General features: G+C 38.9%; 1 protein-coding gene across 1 annotated transcript in view; it reads right to left on the bottom strand.

Annotated features, from left to right (window-relative positions):
• The window catches only part of LOC134349412 (sodium-dependent phosphate transport protein 2A-like), a 45270-nt gene extending 37360 nt beyond the window's left edge, over window positions 1–7910 (bottom strand). Inside the window, exons 1-3 of the mRNA XM_063053679.1 lie at window positions 7774–7910; window positions 2524–2653; window positions 315–506 (exon numbers count right to left, since the gene is read on the bottom strand). Coding sequence (XP_062909749.1) covers window positions 315–506; window positions 2524–2641 — 310 coding nt within the window. The 5' untranslated portion in view covers window positions 2642–2653; window positions 7774–7910. The remainder of the gene's footprint in view (window positions 1–314; window positions 507–2523; window positions 2654–7773) is intronic.
• Window positions 7911–18337: the final 10427 nt, after the last annotated feature.

Here is an 18337-nt window from a genome sequence, read left to right as displayed (position 1 = left end):
GGAACATGCTTGGGAGGATGTGGAAGGTTATAGTCCGGGTGCAGGTCAATGGGACTAGGCAGATTAATAGCTTGGCATGAATTAGCTGGGCTGAAGGACCTGTTTCTGTGCTGTAGCTGTGCATTTCCAGTTTACTTTTGGTTATTCAATTAAGTGGCATTCCTGCAAAAGCATCTCTCCATTTGAGAATGCATAGTTCACAAATGGAGAGACATTTGCAGACTTAATAACAAAAGAATACAACATAAATCAAACAATGTTGGAGGAAAATGTTCTGTTGTGTTGTTTGTTTAAATTAATAACTCACCACTTACCTCTCCATTGAGGTACATTATCTGGCCTGGACATTGTCCAAGTTTTAGCTGAATGCGTGTCGATCTCAAATGTGTCCATGCCATCCACCAAGTTGACAGATGACCCTGGACAGAGGTACCCATGATCCGAGTGTGGAACCCCTCCCACCGCTGGGAGAGGGTATGGTTTAGTGCCTGCCACTCCATGCATGCCTGCCATGGTAAACACAACATCAGGGCTGTTGAGACTGGAAGTATTACTGAACATCTATTTAAAGAGGAATCAGGTTTTGGATAAGAAATGGTGTTCAAATAAGTAAAAGGAATTATGAATAATATTTAACATTCCCACCAATGATCCAGCAAGCGGATACAATAGAGATTCCCAGACAGGCAAATGGATGTAAGGAAATGGAGTGCTATAAACTGCATTGGTGGGAGCAGTTAGTTTGATCGTGGAGAATATTTATATAGGTCAGCACATTATCGTGAACAAAAGGGCCCATATGTGCTGTACTGTTCTATATTCTGTGTCCTATAGTTAAGGAAATGATATTCCAGTTCTTGCATGAGGCAGGTAGAGCCCTGCAATAAACACCCCACCTTACAGTATGTTGCATGTGGCACAGCTTTGCAATTGAAGATCATGGTTGGTGTTAGGGGAGAGCAATTAAGTAGATCTGAAACCTAAGGACACCGAGGAGCCAGGAAATAAGGATTAGGAGACTGAGGAAAGCTACAACAGATATCTCAGCAGAGCTTCATCAGCCTCACGTTCCAGCAGCAAAGAGCAGGGAGACATTGTACACTGTCTATACCAGGCAGACTCTGAGACCTCGAGAGGCCATACCCCATACTCACCAACCATCAAAGCGATCAGTAAAATTCAATGCATGTGAATGCCTTTATTCACAAATAATCTAAAACGCTCAGGCAATCTAAAGTAAAATATTCAAACTACACTTATTTAAAACTATGACAACTTCCCTGTAAAGGAGACACATCTGATGAGAAATGAGAAGAAAAAAGTTACTACCTGTATAGACTGTTCCATTAAATCAATCTAATCTACAAATTAACAGGTGAGGGATCCCGTGATAAGCAATGGGCTAAATCATGCTGATGGTTCCTGACTGATCTGTAGGCAATTGTCAACCATCTACAGTGTGCATCTAACCTTTCACTGACAGTTCTTTAGACCACAATCTGCTATCTGTAGCAAGGGCATCTGACCTTTCCTTAAAAAGCTACCCTATTCTCTGCTTGGTGGACCATAATAGATGGCCTAATTTTTCCAAATGACATTCCATTTGCCATGTCCTACCCCTCACTAGGCTAATCAATTTCCACTGTAACTTCTTTAAATGCTCCTCCCTGCTCACTGTGACCTGAGCCCTTGGCCCACTGGGCCTAGACTGATCACCAGGCTCTCGTACTTTAGTGGTGTTCCTTGTTTACATTTCAGACACTTGTTTTGGATTGAGATAGCATCTTCAAATGCAGGTCAAGAAAGCTCACCAATGCCTCTACTTCCTTAGGAGCCGAAAGAAATTTGGCAGGACCCCATTGACCCTTACCAATTTTTCATGATGCTCGATAGAAAGCATCCCACCTAGATGCATAATGGCTTGACATGGCAACTGCTCTGCACGTGACCTCAGAAAACTGCAGAGAGTTGCAGCTCATCACTTCACAGTGACTAGCCTCCCCTTTATAGATCTGTCTTTAGTTCTCACTACTCAATAAAACAGTCAGTAATCAAAGACCCCACCATCCCTGGGTAGTCTCGCTTCTCCCCTCTTCCATCAAGCAGTGCCCATCAGACTCAAGGGCAATGTCTACCCTACTGTTATTTATACTGTTAAATAGTTCTGTAGTATTATTTGAATTCTTGACCTTGCAAACTACCTCAATGTGATCTGCATTGTTTTTTCTTTTTTTGCACAGCACTTTCTCTGTCTCTGATTCTCTTTATTCTGCATTGTTATAGTTTTACCTTGTTCCATCTCAGTGCATTGACTAATGTCATCTGTATGAACAGACTGCTAAGACAAGCTTTACACTGTATCTTGGTACATATGACAATCATAAGCCAATTCCAATTCCAGTTTAACATCTTATCATAATCAGTCACATCCTTTATGTCGTCTTTTCTCGCCTCTTTTTTTTTTTTAGCAATTTTGCTATCAAAAGTGTCTCATTGGTCAAGAGTAACTGCACAGTTGAATACCATTGATAATTGCACATGGCAGGTGGGGTGAATCAGGTGTGCCCCCACTTGGCAGGTTGATGGGTCCATGGGGCACTGTCCTAGGACTGGCTGTGCTTGCTCCGTGATGTGACGCCATCCTGCTCCAAGCCTACAGGGAGGAAAAAGGACTTGTCATTCTCTTGGAAATGGCATCTCATTCTTACTCCCAAGAGCTACCTAAGAATGAAGTAACAGCAATTATATTTCACATTCTGTAGCAAGGCAAGTTATTGACAACTGCTCAATAATAACTTGAGAAAAGGAAAGCTTTGCAAGCAAATTATATCATCCAAGATCAAAAAGATGTAGATGCCATAACACTGAATGAAAGACAATGAACGCTAAAGAGGTAATGGTAGATTTCCAATTTGCAGAGTTAATTCTGTTTTCTTCTCCATGGACATTTCTTGAGAAGCTGAATATTCCTGGAATATTCTATGTAGGTTGTATCATTTTGCCTGGGGTTTTCACTATGCATTTTGGATGGGGTGCAAATTAAGTGTATTTTATGGAGCATATATTTTGCATATTATAGGTGATGGGGGTAATTTATGGGATGTGTAATAGATATTCATTTCCCAGGGCCCAAGTGGCTTACTACTAACCTCAGCTTTTTAGCAAAGCAGTATGACCTTTCTAAGAATCAAAGAGTTGTTTTTGTCTAAGTTAAACTTCTAACCAATATTCCTTGCTCAGCCTCTTGTTGTAAACAAGAGAAAAATACTGAACTGTACTGAAGTATGCCTTTTGTGTTTTATATTCTGTGTTTTCGGTCTTTTTTTTGTTGCCGTTTGCATGTTTTTTTTGCATGTCGGGGGGAGGTGGACTTGATGTTTGATGTTTTTCTTTGAACGGATCGGTTCCATAGTTTTTCTTTGTTTCGTGACCTTCGCTAAAGAAGACAAATTTCAGGGTTGTATACTGCATACATACTTCTATAATAAATGTACTTTGAACTTCTGAACTCTGAACAATAAGGTTCTTGTTGGCTCATGATTTAGTCGAGAGAAATAATGGGTTACACATTGGCCTAATTAAAAATAACTAGTAGAAAAACAGTATAACTTTTATACTGTTGGGGATTGTTAGGGATTTAAAAGTGGAATGACAGAAAGATAGGGTGGCAGAAAGCCGATCTAGAATTCTTCTTCAGCCTTTCTGTGACAGGTGCCTTCTTCATCTGCAACTTGCTGGTATGTATGTCTTCTTAGTTTGTAGGAATTGTACTTGTGTTTGGAAATCCTTTGTACTTTAGAAATATTTTGTAATCTTTCATAAGTTAGAAATCCTCTAAGTTTTAAGTTTATTTCAAGAACTATTCACCTAAATTAAACATATATCACTAAAAATAAATTAAACTGTGTTTAAACTACTTCATTAGCTGGAAGAATCACCCCTTGGTAGGGAGGGGAGACCCACTGCTCAAATGCTGATTATTGACAGCTAGGTCTCACTGCGCAGTGAAGTAAACTAGACCTTAAACTATAGGGTGATACAGTTTAAAGAGTGAGTACTCATAGATATTTAAGTTGGAATGCGCAAAAGTCTTCTATTAAGTTTAGAGCTTGTGAACAGTGGACTCAATATCATCACAGATGCCAATTATACAAATTACGTGAGTTTTAGACTAGAGCTATTGTAAGATTTGCGTATTATCTCTATGCCTACTGCAGCAGTCAGGGATAAGGATCATAGCACAAAAAGGCTCTGCACTACTGAATGTTCAACATGCAAAGTTTGAAGAAACTGATGAATGCTAAAAAAGTTGAATGTTTCCTGGGGTTCAGTAAAGTTTTGAAGAAAGCGAAGTGACCTTACTGAAGCCTTACTGAAGGTTCTTAAGGGCCTTCATAGGGTAAATAATTCCCCTTATCAGACCATCTAGAATCATGGTTCACAGTTCCAACATAAGGAATTGGCCACACAGGACAGAGATGAGAAAACATGCCATCATCTGATGCGTAGTGGCACTCTCGAATGGCACTCTCTAACTTTAGAGGAGAATGAAGGTTCGATCATGGAGACTTTTAAAGGGATATGGTATATACAGAAGAGGAGTGTCAAGGCAGAGGACCAACCATAAACTTTTTGGATGACAGAATAGATGTGAGGGGTCAAATGTCCTACTCTTGTTTCAGTATGATTTTCCGGTGCCTAAATCTGCTCTGACATGAGACCAGAGACCTTGTCCCAAATTTCAGTAATGCATTAGAAAAGCTAAGCATTCTGAGCCCATATTCTCTTCAAAGGTAAAGTGGAGTCTGTCCTGAAACAAATGGGTAAAATAAATGAAAATTTCCACACAAAGAAAAATAGTCACTGTTGTTCAATTATTTTAGTCCCTCAACATCAATGCAGGAATTCCGTAAGGTAGTGTTCTTAGCCAAACCACCTTCAGACTTTTCTTCCTTTGTAGGTCAAAGGCTGATGAGAACACAATATTCAATTCCTTTCCAGCTTCTCAGTGGAGAAATAGTCCATGTCACATGCTACAAGAGCAAGATAACAGCTTCTGGGCTGAGAACTTGCAAGCAATATGCAGTTCTCAAAGGTACAAGGCATGACCTGCTCTAACAAGAAAAAGGTTTAACCAACTAACCTCGACATTTAATAGTATTACCCTTACCAAATCTCCTACTAATAACCAGGAACTCAATTGACCAGACCAAAAGAATGAATAGCCACATGGCAGATGAAATTTCATATATGGAATTGCAGAGTGATGTAGTTTGCTTGGGGGAATGAGGAGAGGCAATACAGAGTAGAATATGTAGACTAAAAGGTATGCAGAATAGAATGATCTGGAGGTATGGACATAGAAGGTACTGAAAGTGGCAGGACCAGGTTAGGAAGCATACCCAATTTAATGTTTTACAATAAAGACAGAGGGTATAAAAGCAGGGAAGTCATGTTGAAGCTTTATACAACATTGGTCTAATTTCAGCACAGTTTGCCTCATTGAAGGAAGGATATGAAGGAAATAGAGTAATTCTGGGGAAGATTTATGAGAACAATCTTTGTGATGAGGGATTACAAATGCAATAATAGAGTGAAGATGTTGGATGCATTTTCAGTGGAGAAGAGAAGGCTGAAGAGAAATCATAGAAGTGCAGAATATTGAAAAACAATAGTCTGGATGGAGTGAGTAGTAATAGGCTGTTCTTTTGGTGGATGGGTCACTGACAAGGTCATGGGTATAAGTAAAAGGAATGAGAATTAAGAGTGACATGAGAAAACCGTCTCTTACATAGGTTGGTTGGAATGCATAGCCTGCAGAAGTGGTGGAAACAGATTCTATTCTGGACTTCAAGAGGGAACTGTATATGTACAATGTGGAGAAAAATTTGCAAGGGTACAGCAAAAAGACCAGTGGATGGAGTTAATGAGATGACCTTCCAGAGCACTGGCATGGCTACATGAGCTCTTCGTAATGGAACCATTCTATGGTTTTAAGTAGATAAATAACCGTGCCTGGTCAGATGGTGGGTATCTTGTGGCAAGGCACAGGAGATACCTTTTTACTCATCTGGATGAGAACAAATCCAACAACACACAAGAAGCTCTACACTAATTAGGACAAAGATGCCCACTTCACTGAAGGTTCATCCACTGCCCTCATATTCATTCCCTCCTTTCCAGCGTGCTGTACAGTAAAGTCTACCACCCACAAAATGGGTCAGACTCCATCCTTCCTTTAGGAAGATGTTTGATGCTTCATCTTAATCCAGATACTCCTTATCCAACACTGTTGTGGGAACACGTTCACTAGAAGGAGTGTCTCAACATAATTTCTCAAGGGCATTAAGGGATTGGCAATAAATTCTGGCTTTGTCTGAATGCATTACAAAATATGGATAAGGAAAATCTACATTTCCCCTGAAATGGTACAATTTGAAAGATCAACTCGCAAACTACATTCTTTGTTCTTACTGAGATTTCTAACTTCCTGAAACCTCAGATATAATCCTGATTAAATGTCTTGATTGCTTTGCCTTTGGATCAAAGTGGCCAACACAAGGGACAGGGTAATCGCAACATTAACCAAATTCATTCACTGGCTGATGGTTTAAGCCATCTGAAATTTACCCCTATTTTGACCAATTTAAACGTGTGATTTTTTTTTGTCATTGTCCAACCAGGATATTTTGCTGGAAATGCAATTGGATCTAAGATGGTCATAGTGATTGAAACAAATCACTTTAGCCAGCTTTCATTTGAGCAAAGTATAGTCATGTGTTTGCAAATACAAAATGGAAAATTAATTTCAGCTGCAGCTCCAACATCCAAGAGCCACGTTTTAATTGAAAACCAGGATTTTGCTCTATTAATGTAACCTATCCAATATTATGCTATTTTCTGCCTCTTCTGGCTCTTTGGCTTCCAGGGTATCTAAACCCCACCATCAAGGTCAGAACACACAATTGGCTATCCATTCTGAAACTCTCTAAACTTCTTGTCTTTCTTTCCTTGTCACCCTCAAACCCTGTGGAAAATTGGTATTTATTCAAAGCATCAATTTGTTGCTTCCCACCTCACCTTTGTCTCTATCCATTCTACTGAAACTCTTGTGAATCTTTTTAAAGTTAATTATTATTAATTATTTTTTCCTACAAAAGTTAGTATTATACAACCCCATAGATTTTACATTATTAATATTGTTATTAAATTATATCTGAACAAAAACACTAATTCTCAATATTCCTAAACTTTAACCTTTAGTGTGATCTTTTGTAAAGCATGTTGGCACATCAAGACGGACTTTAAGAACTAACCAAGCAAAATAAACTACAAATATATAGTCAAGCAGATTAATTCTCCAAATTTGTGTCTAATGTTGAATATAGAATGTATTGATTAATTCACCAGTTTAGAAATAACAGTTTAAAAGCAAATTTAGCTTAGATTAAATTCAATTCCTTCTGCTCCATGAAAATTGAACTCAATTGCTAAATCTGGTAAATTTTGTGTTAAAGTACTACAATGTATCTTCTTGCAAAACTATTAAACAGAACTCAGTAAAAGTAATAATGCAATTAAAAAGCTTTAATCAAATACCACTTAATTCACTTTGTGATAATTATTTTTTTCATTTATGTTATATTTAAATAGAAAGGCAACTTTATGATATATATGACATTTTAAATGCCTCATTGCAAATTCAAATACTATTAGCACTCAAAACTGAAGTTCATGAATTTACTGCTGCAACAATATATATATTTGCCTTACCTGAGTTTGGAACAGATCTCTACATGTGAGTTCTTACATTCAAGTACTTGACCCAGTTTGAGAAGAAAGAATTAAGACATTTTTTTTATATATACTCAGACCAAAAGAGCAAAGTCTGGCATGTCATACCCACAAAGCATGCACCTACAATAACTAACCACTGCTTAGGAAGCTGAACGTCGTTAATTTATAATCAATTTTTGGTCAGAAAAATGCTGACACTGCAAGAACTGGGACTGTGTATTCTTGCAAATCGTAGTTCAGACATAAATAACACAACTTGCCTAATTCTGTGAAGTCTTTAAAATGAGCAGAAGTGGATTAATATTTTTTGGTAATTATTAGGTAAAGTATATTGATGCTGACAGTCAGAACTCAGACAAGAGATGGCCAGCTTTCCTGAACCAGTGGATAAGGAAGAAGGACCAGGTAAAATGGAGCTCTTCCGTTTCTCATTCCGATTTCAGTTTCATGCTAATAGATGTAACAGGGAAGAAGTGTAACTGGGAGCCCAGAAACATATACAGAGATGAATGGTATTTTATCCTATTACTATGTTGATTCTACAGCACCACTAACTTTAAGTCCTACAAGGCATGACACAGCATAAGTATTCTACCCAAGAAATGTGTCGTACCTGAGTGTTGAATCCATTCCTACTCTTGGAATTACCCAGAGGTGAAAAGAACAACACAATGCAAATTTAAGCCTTTCTTTTATTACCTTTATTTCCTTTAGAACTCATACCAAATGCACGGATGGTGAATCTACAAGGTAAATATTAAAATTGCAAAGGCTTCTCTTGCACCATATTAGAGATGGGCTGTTACGCCAGTGAGTAATGTTAATCATGACAATTCCATATTAGAGGTAAAGGGATGGGTTGCATCCTGCATCAGAGATTCTCGACTTGGACCATAATGCCTACCCCAGGGAACCATGCTAGATTTTGTAGGGGCCACAAGTGAAAATCAAGAAACAGGGGGCCACAGGAGTTTCTGAATGGGCCATGGTAATTTACTGTTTTAATGAAATGTGACTAAAATATATAAATAAAAAAGAAATGAATATATGTAATTTAATTGAAATCTTGACTGAAATGAATGGGAAAATATGCCAGATGATGCAAATGAGGCAGCAAAACAGCCTAGCCTATGTGTGTGGCAGTGTGTGTGTGTGGGGGGGGGGGCGGGTTGCAGCACGCCAATCATTCTGCTCCTGCTTGACCACGCACAGATCACCATTCACACCCTGCAGGAAGGCCCGCTGAGCCACGTTCCACATCCACCCCCAAATCACAAATCTCTGATTATACAGTGAGCAGGTGGGCGTGACCCAGCAGGATACCCTGCAACGTGCTCCACCAGCTAGTGATTATGATTACTTTGTTTTAAAATTACATGTTAATGTGGAACCATCCGCATCTAATTTCAACTGAAAGACTGTTCAAAATTGCCAGCTTTTTCCATGTCAAAGCCTTTATCAGAAAGGAATCTATCTGAAAAACTAAATTTATTAATCAAATAGTTATAAAGAAATGAAACTACAGTCTCATTATACAAAGAGGCTATTACCACTTTCCTTGGAAAACTCAAACTTTTCAGCAGCAATATTGGACATCGCGAGTTTATGCAATTTCCTTCACTGGTCACTTAAAATATGATGTATATCTTGATCATTTGAATCAACTGCACACTGATATGAAATTTCAGTTCAGAAACCTGCAGGAGATGCATACTGCAGATTGGGTGGTGGATCCATTTGGGGTGAATGTGAATGATGTTGAAGAATGACTTACTGAGCTACAAATTGATAGAAAATCTCAAGCGAAATTCAAATGCTGCAAGCAAAATTTCTGGATGACTACTGATATGTAAAATAAGTTTCCTCCGCTCTGGGGAGAAAGCAAAGTTGTTTTTAATTGGATTTCCCACCTCTTTCCAAGTTGAAAGTGATTTTAATCAAGCTTTTCACCTGTCATCAAAAGCTTGTAACTGTCTTGATGTTGTGAAGTGATCTTCAATTGTCTTTAACCAAGTTGTAACCAGATGTTCAAAAACACACTAGTTTGCTTCAGTTGCGAAAATCTCACTAGATATCCAAAGTACATTATTAAGTGCTTTTTCATTGCTGTTTGGAAGAATATTATGATATTATAAATGCAGTTATATTCAGAGTTTTGAAATCATTTTATTTTTCATATACGTCTGTAACATTATATTTAAAGTATAATAATGCCGGTAACCTGTTAAATATTGACAGTATATTAGAATAATTAGTACAATTGATAAAAAAAACTTTAGCAACAAATGGAGAGTATAGACAGTGGGGGCCACAGAGATAAATGAAAGATACAAGTGGGCCACGAGCAGAGAAAGATTGAAAACCATTGTTCTACATTACATTAAAGCATGAGGTTAAAATTAATTCTAATTTTAGAGATCAGAAGTTTCCATAAAGATTGGGTAGCAGTGAGTAGCAGTTTATTATTGTGTATGTGTTTGTTTAATGCAACCCTGTTTCGTTCCATTCTGAGTCACATCTTTAGCCGTCCAATGCTATAAAATTTGGAGATCTCTCCTGAAACTTCTCCAGAAGTTTTTTTTGTCTCTCTGTCTCTGGGCTCCTCCACATCAATGATGGTTGAATGAAGTTTCACATCCCATCATAGAAATGTGTCAATCAGAATAAGGCCAATAGTAAAGGTAATTATGTTACTCTTGCTGCCCTTTTCTCTCTCCATTACTCTTTGGTCTCCACCTCTTTGTGCGTTTGTCCAGATGCTTCTTAAACAGGATGAGAATTTCTGCCTCCACCACTCCTTTTCAATAGACATATTAAAAGTGGAGAAAGCTATATAGTTGAAAGGTTTAACAATCAAAGGTTACGGGGAACATGCAGTGGAGGAGTTGATGCTAGCATAGATCATCTGTGAACAGACTGAGTGGTGAGGCAAACTGGAGGGGCCTGGTGGCCTGGTCCTGTTCCTTGTGTCTCTTGGGTTCTGGCATGGAGTCCCAGATGACCACCGTTCTTTGTCTGAAATTAATCTTCCTCATTTTCTATCTGATCCTTTTACCTAATCTATATTGGTTACCTGTTGACCTCTCCTATAAGTGAGATATATCCCAAAAGGAAATCTTTTCCTCCATCTCATTGAGCAAGTTAAATAGTGATGTGGATTTTGGATCTAATCTCAAATGGAGTTTAGATCTTCTATAAACAACTAGGTAAATAGGGAAAGTCTTTAAGTTTTTGTCCACGTCATTGATAGTCTGAGTCAATCTGTCTTTCTGTCACTACATTCCATCAATAACTCAGCTCAGATCCAGTATGGAATTAAACTTTAATGGCATCCTAGCAAGAACTGACAAATATTTTTCTATAGGAGTAGAGGACTGTAATGTGTCAGAACAAGAGTGGAGATTACACAAGCTCCCTATCAATTCAGTACCAATTTCCTGCACATCCCAAACACATGGGAATTAGTTGGTTACTTGGTCCAGCAAATTGCTCTCAGTGCTTAAGTGATTGGTAAAATCTGGAAGGAGCTGATGAGAATGTGAGAATGTGAGAATGTTTTAAACAATTGGATTCATGTAGGATTAGTAGAAATGACTGGTTGATGGTCGGCTTGGACTCAGTTGACTGAAGTTCCTGTTTCGGAGCTGTATCTCTCTATAACTCTAACTCTCTGTCAGATCTCAATTACTGCCAGGTAGTTAATAATTTTGATAACTTCCATTCATTTTTCTAATTCAATCTCTTAATCACATTTTCCCAATCTGTATTTTTTGTTTTACAAGCCTGAACCTAAAGGAAAGAGACACACTGAGCAATATGCATCTGAAAATCGCATATTTTCACAGCAGACTATATTCAAGTTAATTTCCAGATCAGCTAGTCCCAATCCAGAAGTTCTACTAACCATTTCTGGTTGCAAGCTACCCCTTGAGCCAATGATGCATGTGATTTTCTGTGCCTGCCTCACATGGGATGAAGTCATTTTTTGGGACGCAGCTTTGATTTGGAAAATGAATTGTGTTCTGGGCAGTGTTCATCAATGATCATCCCCACAACTACCAAGTTTCCAATTTTATTTTTAAATGCAGCTTTCAGCATTTGTGTATCATGAACAAAGATGATGCTTCTGTCCATTTCTAATTCACTTTAATTTGCTCTTTCAGGAAGCATTTGAAAGCCAAGCACATGAGTGAACCAGATGCCCTTTTACAATAATGTGTGACAGGTACATAGAACAAAGTCTAAGGGCTTCAGGAAGGAATGAATGGACTAGTATGGACATAACCAGTGTTTTGTAGAGAAGCAATCTGAACTCAGTCCCCAGACTGTTGAAGTTCAACACACCATATGCTGTCTTAACCACCCTAACAAGTTGCACAGTAACTTTTCTGCATATATGGATATGGACCCTAAGCTCTCTTTTCCTCCACAATGCAAAGGATTTTGCTATTCATCTGCTCACTATCTTTAAGTTCAACTTTCCAAATATATCACTTCACAGTATTTTGGATTGAATTCTATCTGCCACTTCTCAGCCAGGCTCTCAGCCTATCAATGTCCCATGTAACCTACCACAACCTTCTACACTGTCCAGCACACCACCAACTTACCTTTCATTTGCAAACTTATTAACCACCAACCCTATCCATTTCCTCTTCTGAATCATTTATAAAAATCAGAAAGAGGCAGGAATCACAGAACCAATCCCTATGGAACACCGCTCATCACTGACCTCCAGGCAGAATACACTCTATCTACTACCACCTTCTGCCTTATCTGGGCAAGCCAATTCTTTATCCACACAGTTTCTCTCAATATTATGCTTCTTGACTTCTTGAATGAGGCCAACATGGGGAACCTTATCAAATGCCTTACTAAAATCTATATATATCACATCTACTGCACTACAAAGCCATGCTGACTATCCCTAATCAAATTATGCTTTTCCAAATGCTTGTAAATCCTGTCTCTAAGAATCTTCGCCAATAGTTTGCCCACCATTGATGTAAGACTCACTAGCCTATAATTCCTAGGATTGCCCTATTACCTTTCTTGAACAAATAAATAACACCTTTCAATCTACTGGTACTACTCCTTTGGCTAGTGATGATATAAAGATCATCACCAAGGACATAGCAATTTCTTCCTTCACTTACAATCGTAACTTGGTTTATATCCGATCTGGCCCCTGGGACTTATCTATCTTAATGTTTTTCAAAAGTTCCTCTTTCCTGACATCGATATGTTCCAACATATTAGCCTGTTCTACATTGATCTCAGATTCATCAAGGTCCCTCTCACTGAATAATACTGAAGCAAAGAATTCATTAATGGCCTCCCCTACCTTCTCTGACTCCAGGTACAGTTCCTCTTTTATCCCTGATCAATCCTACCCTCACTCTAATCATCCTACTATTCTTCATGTATCAGCAGAACACTTTGGAGTTTTCCTTAATCCTACTCAACAAGACCTTCTCATGCCCCCTTCTAGCTCTCCAAAGTCCCTTCTTATGCTCCTTCTGGCTACCTTATACTGTAACTCTCCAGATCCTTGCTTCCTAAACCATAAGTATACTTCCTTCTTCCTCTTGACCAGATATTCCACATCTCTTGTTGGCCATGGTTTCTTCACCCTACCATCTTTTGCCTGCCTCAATGGGAAAGTTTTATCCTGAACCCAATGCAATCACTCCCTAAAGATCTTCCTCATTTTCATTGTGCATTTTCATGAGTACATCTGTTCCCAATTTACACTTGCAAGTTCCTGCCTAATAGCATCACAATTCACTCCCTCCACCCAATAAAATTATTGCCCGCCTACTCCTATCCTTGTATAAGCATATGGTAAAAGTCACAATTTCCACGATCCATTACCTGACCAGGTTCATTTTTGAGTACTAGATCCAAAATAGCCTCTCCTCCAGTTGATCTGCCAACATATTGTGTCAGGAATCCATCCTGGACACACGTGACAAATTCTACTTCATCTAAGCCTTTTGCACTTTTGGACAGGAGTGAATCAAAGCAATCAACAATTTTACTCCTAATTGTTGTAAAGGCATCCCGTTGGAGTGCACAAGACCTGACACATAAATAAATACAGAGCACTGCCCAATATTTCACTTTCAAAAATATGAAACTGAATTCACATCAGAGATCATAGTTCAATCTGGAAATTATGTTCTTTTTGAGAATGAATTACAACAATTTCCACTTACAGAACATCTTTAAGATGGTAAAATATAACAGTATAAATAAAGAAAATATCAACTAATCATCATCAAAATCTTTGTCACAAAAGAGGGAAAGATGGAAAGGCAAATGAAGAAAAGAAAATAATTCCATTGCTTCAGACCTTCAGTAATTGAATGAGAGTGGAACAGTGTTTGAACAGTGTTCAAAGGAATTGCTAAGGAGGACAAAATTGGAGGAGAGTAGGGTAAAGAGGGCTTCAGAGTTAGGAGTGGCAAGGCCCTGAAGATCTGATATTATGGGTGAAAATTTTAAACCTTAGTTATTCTACCTGGTCCCAGCATGGATCAGTAATTAGGAGTTCTGAGGGTTAAGATTCAAGATCAAGTTTAGATAAATGGAGGTAGTTCAGGTCAAGTGGAACCAACCCCTGTATGAATTAGAACATTTGAGGAAAAGATGAGTTTAAAAAAATATCTTTTACTGATGACACTTCTGGTACTGTGTGTGAACCACAGTCTGTACACATGAATAACTTTAACGAGAAAAATTGAATCATAAAGCAAATCAACATTCTTTATTCTCCTGCAGGTGATAGAAATATTGTCAAGAGGTAATGTGCTTGCACAAGATGTTCCTGTCCTGCTGTATAAGCATTTTTTGCAGACACTGTATGTGGCAGCTTTCCAAGTGTTCTTTACTGCCAGGATGGCATTGCATGATAAGATTCCATTTGGAATTCAGTTAGGAATTCACTGAAATGCAGAAGGTGCACTGCCTGAAAGGTTACTGCTCACACTTTTGTAGTTAAATAAATTCTTTCATGATTTCAAACCACCAGAGTAATACAGTATTTGAACCAAAGCATTAAACTATTTCTCTATTGTCTTGCACTGTACTGCTGCTGCAAAACAACAAACTTTAGAACATATGTCAATGATAATAAACCTGATTCTGATTCTTTCGCTTCTGCTGCGTGTTTCTAGCATGTTCTGTTTCTATTTCAGATTTTCAGAGTTAACTGCCGCGTTATTGATGAGGAGTCACTGTTTGATCCTTCCTCACAGAATGACCCAAAACAAAATTACTTTTGGCAGTATCATTTCATGGATTATGCTTCTACCTGTTCCCACCTCAGTCTACCTCTCCTCAAGCATGCTATTTGATGGAGTAAATCCTGCTGAAAGTGGTTGTTCTAAGTGTTTCTAACTCAGCAGAAAGTCCCACAGGTCACCGGGCAATTCATGCCGTGAAAGTGTGCACCAGTTACCGTGCATGACCACACCAACAACCTAGAACAACTCTTGGCAAGTGGAATTATCTTTCTTGTACATACCTGAAAAGTAGCGCCAGGGTTTCCCCAAGCAGTGCCATTTTGAAGCTGATTTATACAGATGATTGTATTTCTATTCGTATTAGAATTTTCCATTTATATCTTAGCGAACACTATTTGCATACATGGCAACTTCGAATTTCTCTACAACTCATTAAAGTAAAATTTGATCCAAACATGCAGAGAAGCATCTGTGACCACAATGAAATCTTTCTGCCAATGAAAAATATTTGAATCTTATTTCAATATTGATGACATTAACTACTCTCACCTTCATTTCTGTATAGTCAATACTTCTATCTATCTAATTCTATTTAGTCAGAGACCAAAATATTAGAAATATGGATAGAAGAAATTTGATAACATTATTGTAAAATATTCAGTACTCATTCAAATAGATCACACATACATTGCAAAATCATTATATCTCTTCTCTGAATAATTACTTCGTTGTTTAGGGTTAAAACCAGGATTCACTAACTACTGAATGCCAATTCACCAAGACTAATTGTATAATTGTTATTTTAGAAATGTTTGGCGTGCCCATTCTACCGGAAATTTGATCATTGTATTGCGGATCCATCAAGGAAGAATAGGATGTTGTTTTATCATTTGTAATTGCATCTTGTTGGGACCTTAGATTACAAATCACAACCCAATGGTCCCACTTATCTTTGAGTCAGAAGGCTGTGGGTTTGTAGTTACTCAAAGAACTAAGCACAAATTCCAGTTTGGCTTCACTGCGGTACTGAAGGAATGCAGCACTGCTTGAGATGCTGCTGATCAGAAAAGTTTATACAGAAGCCTCATATGTCATCTAATGTCTCACGATGCTTGAAGGATGGTGGTGTTCTTCTCAATACCTTGACTGATAATTATCTCCCCGGTTGATCTCACTAAAACAAACCATTTGGTCATTCAGTTATAATTGTTTAGTTGCACTTACAATGCGTCAATTGATTGCTTTATTTTCAATATGTATCTACTGTACAGTGCTTTAGAATACATTAAAATAAGTGGCACAGTCATGTAGAAGTTAGCACAATGCTTTACTGTACAGGTGAAATAAGGTTCCATTCCCACCTCTGACTGTAAGGACTTTGTACGTTCTCCACATGACTGCATGGGTTTCCTTTGGGTACTCCAGTTTCCTCACACACTCCATAAATATACCAGTTGGTAGGTTATTTGATCATTGTAAAATGTCCCATGATCAGGCTAGGATTAAATTGGGTTATTACTGGCCATGTGGGTTGACGGGCTTATTCCATGCTGCATCTCAATTAGACACTGGACACTAGAATACTGCAGCACAGTACAGGCCCTTCGGCCCTCGATGTTGTGCTGACCCATATATTCCTGAAAAGGAAAGTACTAAACCCACACTACCCCATAACCCTCTATTTTTCTTTCATCCATGTGCCAGTCCAAGAGACTCTTAAATACCCCTAATGTTTTAGCCTCCACCACCATCCCTGGCAAGTCCTTCCAGGCACCCACAACCCTCTGTGTAAAAAACTTACCCCTGATGTCTACCCTAAACGTCCCTCCCTTAACTTTGTACATACGCCCTCTGGTGTTTGCTATTCGTGCCCTGGGAAACAGGTACTGGTTATCCACCCTATCTATGCCTCTCATAATCTTGTAGACCTCTATCAAGTTCCCTCTCATCCTTCTACGTTGCAAAGAGAAAAGTCCCAGCTCTGCTAACTTTGCCTCATAAGACTTGTTTTCCAATCCAGGCAACATCCTGGTAAATCTCCTCTGCACCCTCTCCAATAGCTTCCACATCCTTCCTATAATGAGGTGACCAGAACTGAGCACAATACTCTAAGTGTGGTCTCACCAGAGATTTGTAGAGTTGCAACATGACCTCTCTTCTCTTGAACTCAATCCCGCTATTAAAGAAACCTAGCATCCCATAGGCCTTCTTAACTATCCTATCAACCTGTGCAGCAACCTCGAGGGATGTATGGATTTGAACCCCAAGGTCCCTCTGTTCATCCACACTCTTAAGTAACGGACCATTAACCCTGTACTCAGCATTCTGGTTTGTCCTTCCAAAATGCATCATCTCACACTTATCCAGATTGAACTCCATCTGCCACTTTTCTGCCCAACTCTGCATCCTGTCTATATCCTCTTGTAACCTTCAACAACCTATAGCTCCATCCACAACTCCTCCAATCTTTGTGTCATCTGCAAACTTACTCACTCATCCTTCTGCCTCTTCATCCAGGTCAGTTATAAAATTCACAAAGAGCAGGGGTTCCAGGACAGATCCTTGCAGTACTCCACTAGTCACCGAGAATACTCCCCTTCCACAACTACCCTCTGCTTTCTTCCTGTAAGCCAATTTTTTAATCCAAACAGCCAAGGTTCCACTGATCCCATGCCTCATGACTTTCTGGATGGGTCTCTCATGGGGGACCTTGTCAAATGCCTTGCTAAAATTCATGTAGACCACATCTACCGACTACCCCCATCAATTTATTTTTTTACCTCTTCAAAAAACTCAGTTAGGCTTGTGAGGCGCGTCCTTCCCTTCACAAAGCCACGTTGACTATCCTTGAGTAGACTGCACTTCTCCAAATGCTCGTAGATCCTATCCTTAAGAATCCTTCCCAATAGGCTGCAGACCACTGACGTAAGACTCACCGGTCTATAGTTCCCAGGATTCTCCCTATTACCTTTTTTAAACAAGGGAACTACATTTTCCATTCTTCAATCCTCTAGCACCTCCCCTGCAGCCAAAGAGGATTTAAAGATCATAGCTACTGCTTCAGTGATCTCTTCTCTCACTTTCCACAGCAACCTGGGGTATATCACGTCCAGCCCTGAGGACATATCAATCTTGATGTTTTTAAGAAGATCCAACACCTCTTCTTCCTTAATCTCCACATTTTCCAGCACACATGCCTGTTCTATTTCAACCTCACCCTGATCAAGTGGCCAAGTGGTTAAGGTGTTCGTCTAGTGATCTGAAGGTCACTAGTTCGAGCCTCAGCTGTGGCA

The sequence above is a fragment of the Mobula hypostoma genome, chromosome 7 (assembly GCF_963921235.1).
Source record: "Mobula hypostoma chromosome 7, sMobHyp1.1, whole genome shotgun sequence".
Classification (NCBI taxonomy): Eukaryota; Metazoa; Chordata; class Chondrichthyes; order Myliobatiformes; family Myliobatidae; genus Mobula; species Mobula hypostoma.
Note: the sequence above shows the minus strand (reverse complement) of the source record. Positions and strands in the feature narration are given on the sequence as shown.